General features: G+C 41.2%; 1 protein-coding gene across 1 annotated transcript in view; it reads left to right on the top strand.

Moving 5' to 3' along the window:
• The window catches only part of LOC140650837 (elongation factor 2-like), a 39,910-nt gene that overhangs the window by 7,821 nt on the left and 12,714 nt on the right, over positions 1 to 19,375 (top strand). The window contains 9 exon segments of the mRNA XM_072859638.1: positions 11,357 to 11,491; positions 11,494 to 11,573; positions 12,257 to 12,438; positions 12,889 to 13,103; positions 14,392 to 14,564; positions 15,579 to 15,590; positions 16,161 to 16,269; positions 16,750 to 16,863; positions 18,029 to 18,167. Of these exon segments, the coding sequence (XP_072715739.1) occupies positions 11,357 to 11,491; positions 11,494 to 11,573; positions 12,257 to 12,438; positions 12,889 to 13,103; positions 14,392 to 14,564; positions 15,579 to 15,590; positions 16,161 to 16,269; positions 16,750 to 16,863; positions 18,029 to 18,167 (1,159 nt within the window).

Here is a 19,375-nt window from a genome sequence, read left to right as displayed (position 1 = left end):
AAATACTGCAGGGTAGGTTGTGTTGTTTTGTTTTTAATGTTTTTTTTTTCCCGTTAGCAAGCTTGCCCCATTATTTTAAATCCCTGCAGTTCTGGTAATGCATTTCACCTGTTTTGAGTCTTTTTATTCTAGTGAATCAGAATTTGCTAGCCTGTTTCTGTGTAAACAGATGCTTGTACATCTTTGCATTTCTTGATGATTAATGGCATTGGAACACTTTCCTTTTTTTTTTTTTTTTTTTAATTCTTGTAATCTTTCATTGTATAAGTGTTACAGTTTACAGAAATGGACATTCTAGTTACCTATGTCAGCTTTAATAAGTGTTTTCATTTTTCTTTGTTTTTAGAATATGTATTTCAGAATTGAAGCTATGTAATGGTTCATTACAATAAGAATTTGAACATCTTTAAGAGAAAGAGATGCCCTGCAGAAGAGGAAGGCAGTCTACTCTGGAGGCGTTACTGATAGCCAGGGATAAGCAACACTGCAGTATGGGCTACCCAAATGATGTAATGCAGTAGTTAAAAGGAGCAAGGTCGTTGTCTGGCTGTAGTGGCCTTGAAACTTGAGGGTTTTGGCAAAAGTGATGTTCTGCTTGGGATAACACTTGTAATAAAGCGGTGATGTTTCTCTCTTCTACAAATACTGCTTTCATCTCCTTCATTTTTTGCTTGCTGTTGCACATGGAAGACCTTAACCCCTCTGCAGCAAGCATTTCATAGCAAGAAAATTTTGATCCGGTTGCTGTCTATCACAGCAGAACAGAAACTCTATAACAGCTCTCTAATGAAAAACATTTAAAATTAAAACTGCTATTAATTTTTAATCTGGCTTTGTGTTTTCTGTTGTATTTATGGCAAAAAAAAAATTGTGATGCCAGTGCCCCTCTCTCTTATAGAACAGCACGTATGGTAAACTCTGTTTTGGCATTTGTGTAAATGAAGTGGTAAATAAAATGTTTGGAAGTGGATAGCATTTATTAATACATAATCCTGAACTTCCTGCCAGAAGGTCTGGTAAGACATTAATATTAATGTTTGAATTGAGCTCTTTATCTTTTCTAATATATTTTTTTAACAAGCTGATTAGCAGATACTTAAGAATGGTTTACCCAGTTATATTAATAAGAACAGCTGCTATGATATAACAAAGTGAATTAAAAGTGAGCTAGCAGTGTTAAGCTCTTAAAAATACTCATTTAGGCCAAGGGATGAACCAAACAATAATAAAGGAGTGCTGCTTACCTAAACTTGGCTGTCAGTATTAACTTCCTACAGGCTGAAAGCTTTGTGCCCCAGTGTATTATATTGTTGTAGGCCTGGTAAAAAGTACTAATGCAGTAATATCTAAGACACCGGACCTTCAGTTTCTGGGAAGGGATGCAGTCTTGTACTTGAGCAAAAGGATGGGAAGTCTGAAATAAAAATATGTTCATGTTGTTGGCATTGGCTTGCCATGAGACTTGTCAGCAGAAGCTTTGAGGTCACTTATGGAGGCCTGCCTCTTTACCTCCTTGACTGTGATAACTTCTTTTGAGGTATAATATTGTAGAGCTTTGGGTCCCACAGCCCGTCTAATCACTTAAACTTGGCTGTAGATTCCCCTTGTCTTTGCCTTACCCCCCCCTCCTACCCCAGTACTGTCTGACCCTGCTCTTCTCTCATTGTGCTTCTTGGCTCTCCTTTCCTTTGCCATGACTTAGTGATTCTTTTCCGTCTCAAACCCAAGTTGCTCCAGCTCCACCACAAAGTGATAGTAATATATTAATGACTTCTTGAAACACCAAGCAACTAAACCCATAAAACTAACATTTTACATGCATGTCTTATATAATGGTCTCTCCGTGTATCTGTTTTCATTCTACTTTTGTAACAGTGGGACATAATTATCCCAGCTGGAGGGTAAGGCTCCATTGTTTTTAGGCACAAATCAAGGTTTTTACAACTCCAATACCATCCTTTCTCAGATTATATGAATAGCTTCAACAGTCCATAGCAAGTCCTCTCAGAGGAACATGTGCATGAAGTTTACATTTAGAATTAACGTAAATGGACATGCGTAGGAGGCCTGTATGCGTAAAATATGAGGAAGAAGTAAACTGTTACGGACATTTCTGCTCCTTGCCCCAAAAGAAAACTACAGTGCCTGTGTATATAAATGTATTGGGAACTTGGAGACAACGGAAAAAATACAGGTTTCAGTTCAAAATGTGATATCTGTGCTAGTTAAATACTTATCAGAAGTAAATTTCACTTGTTCCATTAAGAAAGTGTATAATTAGCAAATACAGAGAGCACGTAGGTATACTTCTCAACACTTAAGTATTTTTTTACATTATTAAATCAGTGTATGTAGCACAGCTCTAGCACTGTGCTTAATTCTCGCTACAAGTACTGATTTTTTTTTTAGCACAGCACAAGTTAAAAACAGGGAAAATGATAAAAGTAAAAAAGTAGTGGTGCTGTTTTCTCTAAAGGGAAAAGAAAGAGAAGGAAGAAATATTTCGAGGTCTCAGAAGAAGTATGTAAATTTTGCCGTGAGTGAGACTTTGGGTGCCAGGACACCCTAGAACATTATAGAAAAGAAATATAATTGGTTTTTATTAAACCGAAGAATAAGCTAACAGAACAAATTCAGAAATGAAGTGCCTTCATTTCAGGTGGATCACTGACAAAACTGTAAGCATACTCTAAAAATTTTCTTGTTTGTACTAAATTTTCTTTAGCAGAAAAAAAAAGGGGGTGGGTTGGTTGTTTTCTCCACTGCAGACTTTGAGGTAGGAAAGAAACTATAAATGTAGGAAGAGTGAGGAAATAATACATTTTGGGGGGAAGAGGCCAGGCTGCTGCTTAGTTTGGGTATTTCTCATCTCTAAAAAGAACTTGACTATTTTAACTGGAAGTATTCCTTTTTTTAATATGAACCATTTTCTTGAGAAAATGTATAATGAAAAGTTGAACTGAAGATCCAAAGTTAGTATGGGAATATGCACTAATAAGATATATATCAGAAGTGTATCTGTTCATGTAAAAAAACCAAAACAAAACTGGTTTGTCTCCTACATATAATTATATTTTGAGCTGGTCTGTGGTTTTTTTTTTTTTAATTAATATCTTATCCTTGCAAGAAGACAGGCTCCCTGTGTTCAGATGCACTCATTAAGACCCAGACTGTGTTGGAAACCTTTGTTGGTGTAGCGATAGTAATGCATGTGTCGTGGTTTAGCCCCAGCTGGCAACTAAGCACCACGCAGCCACTCTCTCACTCCCCCCCCGGTGGGATGGGGGAGAGAATCAGAAGAGCAAAAGTAAGAAAACTCGTGGGTTGAGATAAGAACAGTTTAATAATTGGAACAAAATAATAATAATAATAATAATAATGAATTGTAATGAGAAGGAATACAATGAGAGAGAAAGAGGAACAAAACCCAAGGGAGGGAAAGAAAAGGGAAAGAAAAAAAATTAATAAAATAAAATAAAATTATACAACCGCTCACCACCCGCCGACCGACGCCCAGCCAGTCCCCGAGCGGCGATCGCAACCCCTGCCAACTCCCCAGTTTATATACTGGGCATGACATCATATGGTATGGAATAGCCCTTTGGTCAGTTTGGATCAACTATCCTGGCTGTGCCCCCTCCCATTTCTTGGGCGCCTGGCAGAGCATGGGAAGCTGGGGAAAAAAAAAAGAAAGGTCCTTGACCAATGTAAATACCGCTTAGCGACAGCCAAAACATCAGCGTGTTATCAATATCATTCTCATACTAAAATCCAAAGCACCGCACTATACCAGCTACTAGGAAGAAAATTAACTCTATCCCAGCCGAAACCAGGACAGTATCCACCCCTTATTCTATACCATCTACGTCATGCCCAGGTTCTACCCTTTCTAATACAATTAATCACCACCATTTTTTTTCCTGTCTCTTGATATATATATATATATATATATATATATATATATGTACACACAATTATCATTCCCTTGGTCTATGAGTCATCCTTCTAAAATGTTTATTAAGTTCATTTAGTTCATGACTTTGGGCTCCATCTGTCATAATAGTCCTTCAGGGCAGAAGAGATGCTGCATGGTGCTGGATTGTTCTGAATCTGAATTGTTCTGGATTGTTCTGGATGCTGAAGCCAGTTCTGGTTCCATCACTGCTGCACTTTGCTTGCTTTCATCGAAGTTCATTTTTCACTAATCTGGGTGATCCTTATTGAAGTACCATTGATATGGTGTATAATAACCATAAAAGTGATGACACACAGTATTATATAGCAATTAACATCATACCATTTAGTTCATTGGCTATTCTCACCCAAAATCAAATCCCCTTGAGGTACACATTGGACTTCCCCATCCTTTCGCATTACCCACCAAGTGCACCCGGGTCCTTGAGCAAAAGCAATCCCATGAATGGGCTTGCCTTTGCCTGAGGCAGGAGTAACCCAAACTGTCCTCCCCAGTATGTTTTTTATGTGTACTACAGGGACCTTATCCCCTTCTACAGTGTGTAAAAGTTTTGATTGGGCAGGGCCAGCTCGATTGACAGATCCTCTAATGTTGACTAACCAGGTGGCCTTTGCTAAATGTGTATCCCAATGTTTGAATGTCCCAGCACCCCTTGCTCTCAGTGTAGTCTTTAACAGTCCATTGTATCACTCAGTTTTCCCAGAGGCTGGTGCATGATAGGGGATGTGATATACCCACTCAATGCCATGCTCTTTGGCCCAGGTGTCTATGAGGTTGTTTCGGAAATGAGTCCCATTGTCTGACTCAATTCTTTCTGGGGTGCCATGTCGCCACAGGACTTGCTTTTCAAGGCCCAGGAGAGTGTTCCGGGCGGTGGCATGGGGCACAGGATATGTTTCCAGCCATCCGGTGGTTGCTTCCACCATTGTAAGCACATAGCGCTTGCCTTGGCGGGTTTGTGGGAGTGTGATATAATCGATCTGCCAGGCCTCCCTATATTTATATTTTAGCCATCGCCCTCCATACCACAGAGGCTTTAAGCAGTTGGCTTGTTTAATTGCAGCACATGTTTCACATTCATGGATAACCTGTGCAATAGTGTCCATGGTCAAGTCCACCCCTCGATCACGAGCCCATCTCTATGTTGCATCTCTTCCTTGATGGCCTGAGGGGTCATGGGCCCACCCAGCTATAAATAATTCACCCTTATGTTGCCAGTCCAGATCCACCTGAGCCACTTCAATCTTAGCAGCCTGATCCACCTGCTGGTTATTTTGATGTTCCTCAGTGGCCTGACTCTTGGGTACGTGAGCATCTACGTGACGTACTTTTACAATCAGTTCTCTACCCGGGCAGCAATATTTTGCCACAGTGCTGCAGCCCAGATGGGTTTGCCTCTGCGCTGCCAATTGTTCTGCTTCCATTGCTGTAACCACCCCCACAGGGCATTTGCCACCATCCATGAGTCAGTACAGAGATAGAGCACTGGCCACTTTTCTCATTCAGCAATGTCTAAAGCCAGCTGAATGGCTTTTACTTCTGCAAATTGGCTCGATTCACCATCTCCTTCAGCAGTTTCTACCACTTGTTGTATAGGACTCCATACAGCAGCCTTCCACCTCCGATGCTTTCCTACAATACGACAGGACCCATCAGTGAACAGGGCATATTGCTTCTCATTTTCTGGTAGTTGATTGTACAGTGGGGCCTCCTCAGCACGCGTCACCTCCTCCTCTGGCGATATTCCGAAATCTTTGCTTTCTGGCCAGTCCATAATTACTTCCAAGATCCCTGGGCGATTGGGGTTTCCTATCCGAGCCCGTTGTGTGATCAGTGCAACCCACTTACTCCACGTAGCATCAGTTGCATGATGTGTAGAGGGGACACTCCCTTTGAACATCCATCCCAGCACCGGCAGTCGAGGTGCCAAGAGGAGCTGGCTTCAGTACCAACCACTTCTGAAGCAGCTCGAACCCCTCCATATGCTGCTAATATCTCTTTCTCAGTTGGAGTATAGCGGGCCTCGGATCCTCTGTATCCCCGAGTCCAAAACCCTAGGGGTCGACCTCGAGTCTCCCCTGGTGCTTTCTGCCAGAGGCTCCAGGTAGGGCCATTCTCTCCAGCTGCAGTGTAGAGCACATTTTTTACGTCTTGCCCTGCCCGAACTGGCCCAAGGGCTACTGCATGAACTATCTCCCGTTTAATTTGTTCAAAGGCTTGTCGTTGCTCAGGGCCCCATTGGAAATCATTCTTCTTCCGGGTCACTTGGTAGAGAGGGCTTACGATCAGACTGTAATTTGGAATATGCATTCTCCAAAAACCCACAACGCCTAAGAAAGCTTGTGTTTCCTTTTTGCTAGTTGGTGGAGACATGGCTGTTATTTTGTTAATCACATCCATTGGGATCTGACGACGTCCATCTTGCCATTTTATTCCTAGAAACTGGATCTCCTGTGCAGGTCCCTTGACCTTACTTTGTTTTATGGCAAAACCGGCTTTCAGGAGGATCTGGACTATTTTCTTCCCTTTCTCAAAAACTTCTGCTGCTGTATTGCCCCACACGATAATGTCATCAATGTATTGCAGATGTTCTGGAGCTTCGCCCTGTTCCAGTGCCATCTGAACCAGTCCATGGCAAATGGTAGGGCTGCGTTTCCACCCCTGGGGCAGTCGATTCCAGGTGTACTGAACACCCCTCCAGGTGAAAGCAAACTGTGGCCTGCACTCTGCTGCCAAAGGGATTGAGAAAAACGCATTAGCAATATCAATTGTAGCATACCACTTGGCTGCCTTTGACTCCAGTTCATATTGAAGTTCCAGCATGTCCGGCACAGCAGCACTCAGGGGCGGCGTGACTTCATTCAAGCCACGATAGTCTACTGTTAGTCTCCACTCTCCATTAGACTTTCTCACTGGCCATATAGGACTGTTAAAAGGTGAACGAGTCTTACTGATCACTCCTTGGCTCTCCAGTCGACGAATCAGCTTATGGATGGGAATCAGGGAGTCTCGGTTGGTACGATATTGCCTCCGGTGCACCGTTGTGGTAGCAATTGGCACCTGTTGTTCTTCGACCCTCAGCAACCCCACAACAGAAGGGTCCTCTGAGAGACCAGGCAAGGTAGACAGCTGTTTAATTTCCTCCGTCTCCAAGGCAGCTATACCAAAAGCCCACCGGTACCCTTTTGGGTCCTTGGAATACCCTCTCCTGAGGTAGTCTATGCCAAGGATGCACGGAGCCTCAGGGCCAGTCCCAATGGGGTGCTTTTGCCACTCATTCCCAGTGAGGCTCACTTCAGCCTCCAAGACAGTCAGCTGTTGGGATCCCCCTGTCACTCCACAAATACAGATGGGTTCTGCCCCGATATAGCTTGATGGCATTAGGGTACACTGTGCACCGGTGTCTACTAGAGCCTTATACTCCTGTGGGTCTGATGTGCCAGGCCATCGATAGGCCCAGGATCCACACAGTCCAGTAAACTCGGTTGTCCCTTTCCTCCACCTGGCTGGAGGAAGGGCCCCCCTAATTCTGGTCATAATATTCATTACCCATTTCTTGTATATATGAGTCAGGAGTTTCTTCATTAAAATCAGAAGTAAGATCAGCCCTTTTACTCTGTCTGGGGAATTGTCCACTGGAAACCGGAGCAGCAATTTTCCTGGAAGAACCCCCTTTGGTGATTGTTTTTCCTTGCAACTCACGTACCCGTGCCTCTAGGGTCGAGGTAGGTTTTCCATCCCACTTCCTCATGTCCTCTCCGTGGTCATGCAGGTAAAACCATAGGGTGCCCCGTGGTGTGTACCCTCTATATCCTCTCTTTTGAGCAGAGGAACGCTGACTCCTAATAGCTGAGACACTGGTCCGTATAGGTGGGGAGTAGGACATATCTTCTTTGAACCGTTGGAACTCCTGGGACAGTTTCTCCACAGCCGAGACAAGGGAGGAAGAGATACTTTCTTCATATTCCCGGAGGTTACTAGCAGCTTCATTCACTGTTGGACCGTCTCCGTCTTTCCAGGTCAGTATTGCCAATGAGTTGGCACACGACGGTGGTGCGTTTCGTACCAACTTCTGCCACATAGGTCTTGTGCACTGGACCTCATCTGGATCTGTGGGTGACCGCACGTCGTCCAGGTCACCATAAATCGCCTCCAGCACAGCTAATTCCCTCAGGTACTGGATCCCTTTCTCCATGGTGGTCCATTTCCCGGGGCGATATACAACATCTTCCTTGAAGGGATATCTTTCTTTTATAGCTGACAGGAGTCGCCTCCAGAGGCTGAGGGCTGGTACACCTTTTCCAGTCGCTTCATCAGTGCCCCCTTCCCTAGAAAGGGATCCCAGCTGTTTGGCTTCCTTACCCTCCAATTCCAGGCTACTGGCCCCACTATCCCAGCATCGGAGCAGCCAGGTGACAATGTGCTCCCCTGGACGATGGCTGAAATCTTTTCGCATATCTCGCGGCTCACTTAGGGATAGGGATCGGGTGGTTTCTGTCTCATTTACGAGTTCTTCCTCTTCCTCTCCCTGTGATAGCCCTGCTCTTTCATCTTCCCTTTCTAAACGAGCTGACTTTCGCTTCCAGGATTTCTTTTTATGTATAGGGGCGACTGATACTGACACGGGTTCGTTCCCTGTTTGAACCGCAATGCTTGTAACGGAGTTATCCGGAGCAGCTGCAACTGCAGTGCCTGTTGCAGGGGTAGTCGGAACAGCCGCAGTGCCTGTCGCAGGGGGGGCTGGAGCAGCCGTAGTGCCTGTTGCAGGGGTAATCGGGACAGCCGCAGCGCCTGTCGCAGGGGTAGTCGGAACAGCCGCAGTGCCTGTCGCAGGGGGGGCTGGAGCAGCTGCAGTGCCTGGCATTTTGCCACCGGATCCTTGAGGGTTTTGAATAGTGTTGAACAGGGCTCGGTAGGCATGGGCCAGACCCCAGCACATTGCAGTGATTTGTGTCTCCCTAGAATTGCCAGGGTGACAACATACTTTTTCCAAATAGTCTACTAATTTTTCAGGATTCTGCACTTGTTCAGGGGTGAAGTTCCAAAACATTGGAGGTGCCCACCGTCCTAGGCATTTGCCCATGCTATCCCACACACCCTGCCACTCATAACTATCCAGCCTTGGGGCCGATCTCTGAATTATATTCTTAAATTGCTTACTAACCTCGGACAAGATCGAAACAATATTCCCAAGCAATACCAATAGAAGTATCTTAACTACCCAAGGTTGTTCAAAATACTGAAAAGTTATTGTAATGAAGGAGGAAGCATTGTAGAAGAAAGTAGTGAAGGTACAATTCTGCATTTCCTCCATAAAAAACCTCTCAGAGGCAGAGGTATAATTGCGAATTGTCTCCATAAGCTGATACCCGACATACAATAACGGTTTCAGTACAGCACTTAGATACCAAAATAAACCCAAGGTCACTGTTTTAATAACAAATCTCACAGGCAAAACATCACCAATTAAAGCAGAGCACAGCAAACTGCAAAAACCAACACCGATCTTTAACATGTACAGCAAAAAAATGAGCATGGTGCAGATCAGGTAAACCAATGCTAGGAACAGATGGATCAATATCACGTCCCACAACTACTAACAGATCTGAATTCCTTAATACACTCTGGTTAATCTGTTATTATCTCAACCCTTCGAGCCCCACGTTGGGCGCCAAAAAGGACTGTCGTGGTTTAGCCCCAGCTGGCAACTAAGCACCACACAGCCGCTCTCTCACTCCCCCCCCGGTGGGATGGGGGAGAGAATCAGAAGAGCAAAAGTAAGAAAACTCATGGGTTGAGATAAGAACAGTTTAATAATTGGAACAAAATAATAATAATAATAATAATGAATTATAATGAGAAGGAATACAATGAGAGAGAAAGAGGAACAAAACCCAAGGGAGGGAAAGAAAAGGAAAAAAAAAAATTAATAAAATAAAATAAAATTATACAACCGCTCACCACCCACCGACCGATGCCCAGCCAGTCCCTGAGCTACCCCCCAGCCAACTCCCCCCAGTTTATATACTGGGCATGACATCATATGGTATGGAATAGCCCTTTGGTCAGTTTGGATCAACTATCCTGGCTGTGCCCCCTCCCATTTCTTGGGCGCCTGGCAGAGCATGGGAAGCTGGGGAAAAAAAAAAGAAAGGTCCTTGACCAATGTAAATACCGCTTAGCGACAGCCAAAACATCAGCGTGTTATCAATATCATTCTCATACTAAAATCCAAAGCACCGCACTATACCAGCTACTAGGAAGAAAATTACCTCTATCCCAGCCAAAACCAGGACAGCATGTTTCATTATTTCTGTGTCATTTGCAACTCAAACACAGATGAGGAACCTATTTAAGTGTTTCTTATGGTATATTTTTCTTCACTTGTGCAACTAGTATAAACTACTGATGTGGTATGTGATTTTTGTGTTTGTTCATTTGTTTAATATTCCCTATTGTTTTTTCCTCCCAATTCTGTCTTTTTCCGTGTCCCTATGAAGCACTTAATGTATTAAAGGGATTTGCAAGAATAACCACGTTAACTGCACTCCTGTGACCTACAGGTGACATTACAGGATGAGACAGGCCGAGATTAGTAAGATCTCATCTTCCTTTGCTAAGTTGTCATGTATTTAATAGATAATTACCAGGGCTTCTGAGGGTCAAGGGTTTTTTTCTGCAAATTGAAGGAGGGGTATTGTTCTTAGTAAGAGATGGAAGAATAAGAAAAAATAAGAAAATTACAAGAAATAAGAAATAAGAAAAATTTCCTTCTGGGATATCATTTGTGAGAGAGAGGGGCTCTAAAAATTTTGCACTTGGCTAATTAAAGTCTTTAAAGAGGTTTTTAACTGAGCCAGACTACCAGTTTCTAGAGCTGGTATGTTCGCTGCAAAGGGGGAAAACCCAGCCTCTTCTCAAAACCAGGAAGAGTGGCTCACCTGAAAAGCCCTGGGAGATGTGGGAGGAAGACGTGGCAAAGCGAGGGGCAGTGGTAGGAGGAGAGGAGAAGGATGCGTGGGGAAGCTCTGATGAGAGCTGCAGCTTGCAGTGGTGTGCACTAACCCTCCTGTAACATTTGGCAGGGATGAGCTGTTCTGTCTCTGCAGGTGGATTCTTCATTTTTGTGGCAGTTGACATTTTGTGATATGAAATCTAAGCCATATTTTAAGTTATGCCTCCACTCTTTGTACTTACAAAAACATGCCAAAAATGTGAACAACTATTTGTAATACTAAGCTTAAAAGTATGAACAGCTTCATTTCTCCTTTGGATTGTGAATTTAATAAGAAACAGCAAAAGTTTAAAATGTCACATAGACGTTTGTATGCTTTAAAAGGAAACAATAGCTGGTTTTCTTTTTTTTTCTCCCTCATCCAGGTGAATTTCACAGTAGACCAGATCCGAGCAATCATGGACAAGAAATCCAATATTAGGAATATGTCTGTGATTGCTCATGTTGATCATGGCAAATCAACCTTGACAGACTCCTTGGTGTGTAAAGCAGGCATCATTGATTCAGTGCCAGAGCAGGAGAAACGCGATTCACAGACACATGGAAAGATGAGCAAGAAAGATGTATCACAATCAAGTCTATGTAAGAATTTGTTTGTATCTTTCTTTTTTCTTTCTTTCTTTTTAGTCTGAAGACAGAAAAATGGTCTGCTCAAAGCCTTGCATCTTGTCAGATCTTTTTTAAGTTGACATGTGAATCAAGCTGTGCATTACAGAACAGAAGTTCACAGTCTTCAGAGTGCAATCTGGGCAATATTGGAGTAGAGCTTGTAAGTGATATCTAGCAACCACTCTTACCTGCTTCTCACTATGGAGAAAGATGCTTTCAGGAAGATTTTTAGTAGTAACTTTCATTTTTATTGGATTGCTTACAGACTAATAACCTGTTCCTCCAAGCCACTGTGGTGGGCTGTGTCTTATTGTCACCTCTGTCTTTGATGTCTGCAACTGCCAAGTTAACAAGTTGTAAAGTGATTTGGAGCATGACTCTACAAGTGTCTGACAGTGATATTATGCTGTGACTACTATCCTGAGGTGTTGATTTTGAATAAGAATAAAAATTAATTACACCCAAAGGAGAATTTTAGATCCTAAGAACTTTAGAAATTGAAATATTGAAGTCTTCTTGTGGTTTTTCCTTTAAGTACATCAAGAAATATTGGCACTGTAATAGAACAGGTATAGTTGCCTGACCAATGCAAATTTTTAAATCAGCAAATTATGAAACATTATTAAATTATTAAAATGAATTGTCTTCTCTTACAGGGCAATTTCTATGTATTATGAACTCTCAGACAACGACTTGGCCTTCATCAAACAGTGTAGGGATGGTTCAGGTTTTCTTATTAACTTAATTGACTCCCCTGGACATGTTGATTTATTCTCTGAAGTTACAGCAGCTCTCCGTGTCACTGATGGTGCCCTTGTTGTGGTGGACTGTGTTTCAGGTAAGCATGCTCTTCTAATTAGAAAGACCTCAGTGTATTTTATTTTCTTCCTCTTAAGAAAAAAAAATCATGAGTGATGGAAGAAGCTTCTTTCTCTGAAAGTTTGACTTCTAATGGTATGAATTCTGATTTGCAGTCTCAGCCCATGGTCTTTCCTGTATCTTAGAGGATTATATCCACTTTGTATCCAGCTTGTGGGTTGAACGTAGAGTAACTGAGGAAATAAAGTCAATCTTTCAGTAAAATCCTAGGGAGTGGAGCTGCCTGTCATTATTCTCCTTCAGTTAGAAAATGGAGCGATACATGCAACTGAGTAATGACAGTTTCAGGGAGCACCGAGACTACCACCAAATTCCCAGTTTGAATTTCCCAGTCACCACTGTACAAAGTAGATTAGAGATCTTGCCCATGTATGTCATGCATGTTTTAAATGTGCTTGTATTTTTTAAGGGGTTTGTGTCCAGACACAGACTGTTCTGCAGCAGGGTATTGCAGAACATATCAAACCAGTACTGATGATGAAAAAAATGGATCATGCTTTGCTGGAATTGCAACTGGAGCCTGAGGACCTTTACCAGACACTTCAGCATATTGTGGAAAATGTCAATGTCATCATCATTTCCACCTATGGAGAGGGTAAAACTGGACCAATGGGTAATATTATGGTAAAGAAAACTTTAAACTTTGCTGTGGTTGATTCTCCTATTTTGGAGAATGCCAGCCTTGATATGAAGCAATTGCATACATTTATGGCAGTTCAGATCTCTGGCCAACCTGAAGGAGCCGTTCTTCAGTCCCCTTCCACCCCCACTGTTTCATACTTTTTCTTTTGGGGATATTATTTCAGACCAACCAACTGGGGAGCAAAAGCAACTAGGAGAGAGGAGAGAATTCACAAAGCAGATCATCCTCTAGTGATACTTTCTCACTAACAAAATGTGTAACCTCAAGCCAGTTGCTCAGTGTCATTCAAACGTCAAATGTCAGATATTTGCCTGGGGCAAACTGCTGAAGGGAATCTGTAGTTTGAAATTTGAGGCAAAGGACCAGAAGCCAGAAGATTAGCTTTCTGTGCCTGACTTTGCTGCTTATGTCACTTACACAACAAGAAACATGGTCTTTCTGCTATTCCTGACTGATAAGATGTTTAATTTGCTCTTTTCTGATCTGAAGCTGTAGGTCTCTGCTATTCTACCAGTAATTGTATCATAATCTGCTGGATATCTCTGGAAGGATGGTTTGAAACTAGAAAGGCAAATAGTATTTCCTATAGTGCAGCTGAGAATTGTAAAATAAAAAAACAAAGTCAACTGCAAGTCTTTTCTGATGGTCCAGCTGTTAGAGAAAGGAATTGTCAGAATCAGGCTGCTTCAGATATTATTTTTTTCCACGAAATAGCTACAAGACAGACCTTCTCACCAGAGTTTTCAGACCTGGTTCCCTTTGTTTAAATGTGATCATCCTGTACTAGTTTGTTTTATGGCTAAAATTGACTGCAGCTTAATCTAGTTACTAGAACAAAGGACTCTTGGCTAGGATTGTATTCTGATTCTTATATTCCATGAATCTCAGCCATTCTTAAGTCAGACCAGTTTTATCTGTGTGGCAGGAATGAGACACCTATATTTTAATTTCCAGAGAAAGTTCACTAACAACTCAGTTAATATTCTTTACAAAGTCATAATCCTCCAAATCCTACTTAGCACTTTACAAATATATTTCTGAAGTTTTTATTTTAGCCTTTGATATAAATATTTCCACTGTGCAGGACAATGCTTGCTGTTCTTGCTTCAAAGTAGTATTCAATAGACCCATTTTAGGGGAAATATTTCCTTGTTCTATGTTTCAGAAAATATTTGGCATCTTTACTGATCCTACCTGTCATTGAAAGCAATTCATACATTTCAAAGCAGTGTTTTGTGAAATGCATTCACTTTTTTCCCCCTTTTAAAGGTTAATCCAGTTATCAGTACTGTTGGGTTTGGCTCTGGCCTGCGTGGCTGGGCATTTACTCTGAAGCAGTTTGCCGAGATGTATGTAACCAAATTTGCTGCCAAAGGTGAAAAGGCACAACTCCCTCCACTTGGGTGTTCAAAGAAAGTGGAAGATATGATGAAAAATCTGGGGTGATAAGTAAGTAACACAGTACGCATGGAATGAATATAGATATATGCTTAGATACCACAGTGATACTCTAAGGATATCAGTGATGCATACCAGATATATACATGTTGAGTTTGTGCTTCTGTAAAACTAAGCTTTCATAGACAGCTTAGAAAGCTAGTTAGAGACATGAGTTTGTAACTCTTACAACAAAAATATGTATCTGAGAAACAGCATATCTGCATTACAAGCAATTGCCTATGTGCCTTCTATGGTGAGTTCTGATAACCTTCTCCATAAGAGCAGAGAGAGAAGATTCACTCTCAGAACTTCAGAACATAAATGCTTTTGTCAAACTGCATAGGTAAAATTAACACACAACACAAAATTATGGACCAAATCCAGTCTTTTGATACCAATTAGTATTTCTGTGAATTGAATGAACCTTAAATTGTATCTCATAAACAATGGAGTTAATTTCCTATTAGATGTGTACACAGCTTGGTGTTAACTGAATGCTTTATAAATGTGTGAAAGCTCAATACATTTTCTTGTCTTCTGATGCCTTATAATAAATTAACCTACCTTGACTCATTTAGCTCATAGGGTACTCCAAGATTTATCTTGTATGGTATTTAAATGATTTTAGCAAGGCTTCAAAAGACAGTTATAGATAACAGGGTGTAGTAAGAGAATTCTTGGCAACAGGTTTGCTTACAGTGCCTAGTTCCCTGTAAAAGCCTAAAAATGCACGTTGAAGTTAGTGTTTTTAAGTTGTCCTGGTTTTGGCTGGGATAGAGTTAATTTTCTTCCTAGTAGCTGGTCTAGTGCTGTGTTTCGGATTTAGTATGAGAATAATATTGATAACACACTGATGTTTTAGTATAAGCATTACTTAGCAACAACTAAATCAAGGACTTTTCAGCTTCCTGTGCTCTGCCAGGTGCACAAGAAGCTGGGAGGGGGCACAGCCAGGATAGTTGATCCAAACTGGCCAAAGGGCTATTCCATACCATATGACATCATGCTCAGTATAGAAACTGGGGGGAGTTGGCCGGGGGTAGCGATCACTGCTCGGGGACTGGCTGGGTATCAGTCAGTGGGTGGTGAGCGGTTGCATCACTTGGGGTTTTTTGTTTGTTTGGGTTTTTTTTCACTGGGTTTTGTTCCTCTCTCTCTCTCTCTCATTATTTTCCTTTTCATTACAATTTTTATTATTATATTTCAATTATTAAACTGTTCTTATCTCAGCCCATGAGTTTTCTTACTTGTGCTTTTCCGATTCTCTCCCCCATCCCACCGGGGGGGGGGGGGGAGTGGGGGGGGGGGGGTGAGCAAGCGGCTGTGTGGTGCTTAGTTGCTGACTGGGGTTAAACCATGACATAAGTGTAGTAAAAAAACCTCAAAAACCTAAACAAACAAAAAGCCATCCTTTTCCTCCCCAAACATCTAACAGTTATTGCTACATTCAAATAAGGATTAGCCACTCTTCTGCTATTTTAATCTCTGCTTCAATGTGAAACTTTACAAAGTTTTATTTTAAAAATAACTAAGTGGAAATTTGCAGGAAAAGTGGATACTCCTCAAGTTCAAACTGGATGAGTAAAAATAAACATCTTTAAATATTTTGATCCTGCACCTGGAAAATTCAGCAAGTCAGCCACTAGCCCAGATGGAAAGAAGTTGCCAAGGTCATTTTGCCAGCTAGTTCTGGATCCTGTCTTTAAGGTAAAGCAATATTTTTTCTTGATTTGATTGCAAGGGTGTAAGGGGAGACTTTTTTTAATTTAGCAGGTTAGCTCTTAGGAAAGCCATCCCTCTTTATAAAGTAGGTCCATACTTCTGTAGAGACTAGAAAAATTCTGCAGTATAAGAAGAATGTGCAAAAGGTGGGACAGAAGTAGAAGGCAACAAATCTGAATGGTCTGTTCACTGAAATACCATTTTCTGCATATCATTAGATTAAAGATTTGTGTGTCTTGTGTGTGAACCTCTTCTGATAGGAATTTGGAATTTCCTTTGGAATTAGAAGCATTTGATATAATTTATGAATCTTGAGCCGTATGATCCTTGCTAATAGTTTCTCAAACAAAAGCCCAGAACAGAGAAATCAGAGGGTTTTCAGATGTAAAACATGTTTAAGATAAATGGTAAGCAAAACCTGTCTCTGTTACGTTACTTACTCCGGTTGCTATAAACTTGTTTCAGATCTTTGATGCCATTATGAATTTTAAGAAGGAAGAGACAGCCAAACTGATAGAGAAACTTGATATCAAGCTAGACATTGAAGACGGAGATAAAGAGGGAAAACCCCTTCTTAAGGTAACTTGGCCTTTCTACTTTATTAGAATTACCAGCATGGTTGCATTTCTTACCCTTGAGCCGTGTAACAGGAACAGTCTTTTAGGTCTTTCTAAAATCCACAGAAACTTACCTTAATTGTCTTTTTATAATCTGGTCAGTGGTTAATTTGTGCATCAGGAATGTAATGATTTGAAATAAGGTGCTTGGTAATGTATTGCACTGAATTTGCTAGAGAGATAACAGGACTTAAGTGTGTTGCAGCATACAAAAGACGTACCTGTCTTTTTGATTTAAGAAAAGGGATAGAATTTTTATTTCATACATGAAAAAACCCACCAATACTGCCTCCCTCCCTCTTCTCAAGGTGTAAATGCAGTGCTAATACAAAGTGTCTGTTGCTGTACATGTATGCTGTGGCTGTGTAATCAGAAACATGGTTTCTGGTTGGCTCTCACAAATTCCAATATATTCAAGAGCACTGCTGAATTCTGGTCAACCTTTCAAAGAGTAATGTCTGAAAGCATGTGATCACTTGCTGTGCAGCACTGAGAGTTAAGAGCAGAGACTTTAAGAAACTGTCAAGTTCCTGTGCTAACTTGTGTTCTCCTCAGGTATGTTAAAACCCACATGAAAAGGGGGCCCAGGGGATACATGTGGAAACTTCTTGAAATAATCACTGGAGAAGGGAAATCCAACCACATCACTGTGGCAAATGGCTAGAAATTTAATAAAACATTTGGTTTTATTTTTATCTTCCATATATGGAAGATACAGCCATAAAATGACTATTCACGGACCTTTTTCTTTCTACTATTGTAATCTGTTGTCAGCAGAGAAGAAGGACATTCATGTTTTATTTCAGGAGCTTAATATAATCCAAGAATCCTAACCTTTCTGTTGAAATGTAAGTCACTAGCCCAAGGAAAAAAAGAATGCAAGGACTGCTGGTTTTCAGTAATTCAAATATACAGTTATGTTCAAATTGCTTGTTCTAGATAAGTATTTCACTCATAGCCTCTAACAGGATTTAAGTAGCCATAGGGAAATTTTAAATGGCTGTCATGACTTTTTACATTGCATGTAGATGTAGCCTTCTACATGCAACCCAAAATGTATATTTGGGGGTCAGTTATTATGTTTGTTGAAACAAGTTTTAATTACAATGTGAATTTTGGGTCCCTAGGCCGTGATGCGCCGCTGGCTGCCTGCTGGAGATGCCTTGCTTCAGATGATCACCATTCATCTACATTCCCCTGTAACAGCACAAAAATACTGCTGTGAACTTCTTTATGAGGGGCCACCTGATGATGAAACTGCTATGGGTAAAAAAAAAATTTCCCAGCTTACCAGGGGCTGTCAAAAATACAGCACCCCTAGTGCACAGATGAATAAAACTGCCTAAAATGGATTTGGATTAAGTTTCTGTGTTATAATGATAATTACTAATTTGGGACTCTGTTGAGCAGGGTATTGCAAAAAGCAAGAAAGCAAAGGAAAAGCCTTGGGGTACTACACATAAAACTTGCTTTATGTCCTTGTATGCTGGATGCTGATATGTATGAAACCACATTGTATTTATTTTAGATTCAGAGAACGTGTGCTTGAAATGAGCAGGAGTATGGTATGTACCAGCCTTTGGATATACTGTAAGAGATGGATGGAGCAGCACGTTCATTACCCTCATTCTCTCTGCATCTTTGATTATGGAATCCTAGTGAATCCTGTGATTTCTCCTCAGTCACAGTCAGAATCATAACAAGATACTTTACTTTCAAACACTTCTAACATGTCCCCTGGCAGCTGACTTATTGTTACTGTTCTCTAATTCACTCTCAACCTTAAAGGTGGAGAATGAAAATCTGATGAAAAATGGAACCATCTCCCAGTTGTCTGAAGGTGTGGCTGAGATCATGACTAGATAAAGAGCAAATAGCTGAATCTGAATCTGATACAGGGCTGTTGGTCTGACATTGATAGGAAGGAGTTAAGTTTTGAAGAATTCATCTGTAATATGATCATCTGTAATATGATCATCAACTTGAGTATTTTCAAGAGGATCTGCATTCTTCGGATGTGTGTAGATTTGTCACTTCCCTCAGAAATTCACAAGTGTTGAAATCAATCATATTTGAAGTAATTTTCAAGTCCTGTGTTAGCAGAAGAGACGCTTATCTGTGATGGCACACGTGTGTAATACTCTAGTAAACTGTTAACTCTTTCTCGCAAAACCAGAACAGGACTTCTGCTAGGGGTCCTGCTTCTGACCATATCATCCATATGATCACTGAGGACACAAACTTCTAGTGCTGTATTTTGTCTTCTGGATTCTAATGGATTACAGGGGATCTTAAATCCCCCTATTCAAAACTTTTCCTGGGACTAGGTCATATTAGTAGAGATTTAGTGATATCATGGAACCTGCTACCAGAAGAGGGAAGCTTGGACAAGCAGGGTATTGAAAGTATTGAAAGAAATTGAAAGTATTGAAAGAAACAACAGTGGTGATGATTCTTTACCTTAACAAAGAATG

Source organism: Ciconia boyciana, chromosome 4, assembly GCF_034638445.1.
Source record: "Ciconia boyciana chromosome 4, ASM3463844v1, whole genome shotgun sequence".
NCBI lineage: Eukaryota > Metazoa > Chordata > Aves > Ciconiiformes > Ciconiidae > Ciconia > Ciconia boyciana.
Note: the sequence above shows the minus strand (reverse complement) of the source record. Positions and strands in the feature narration are given on the sequence as shown.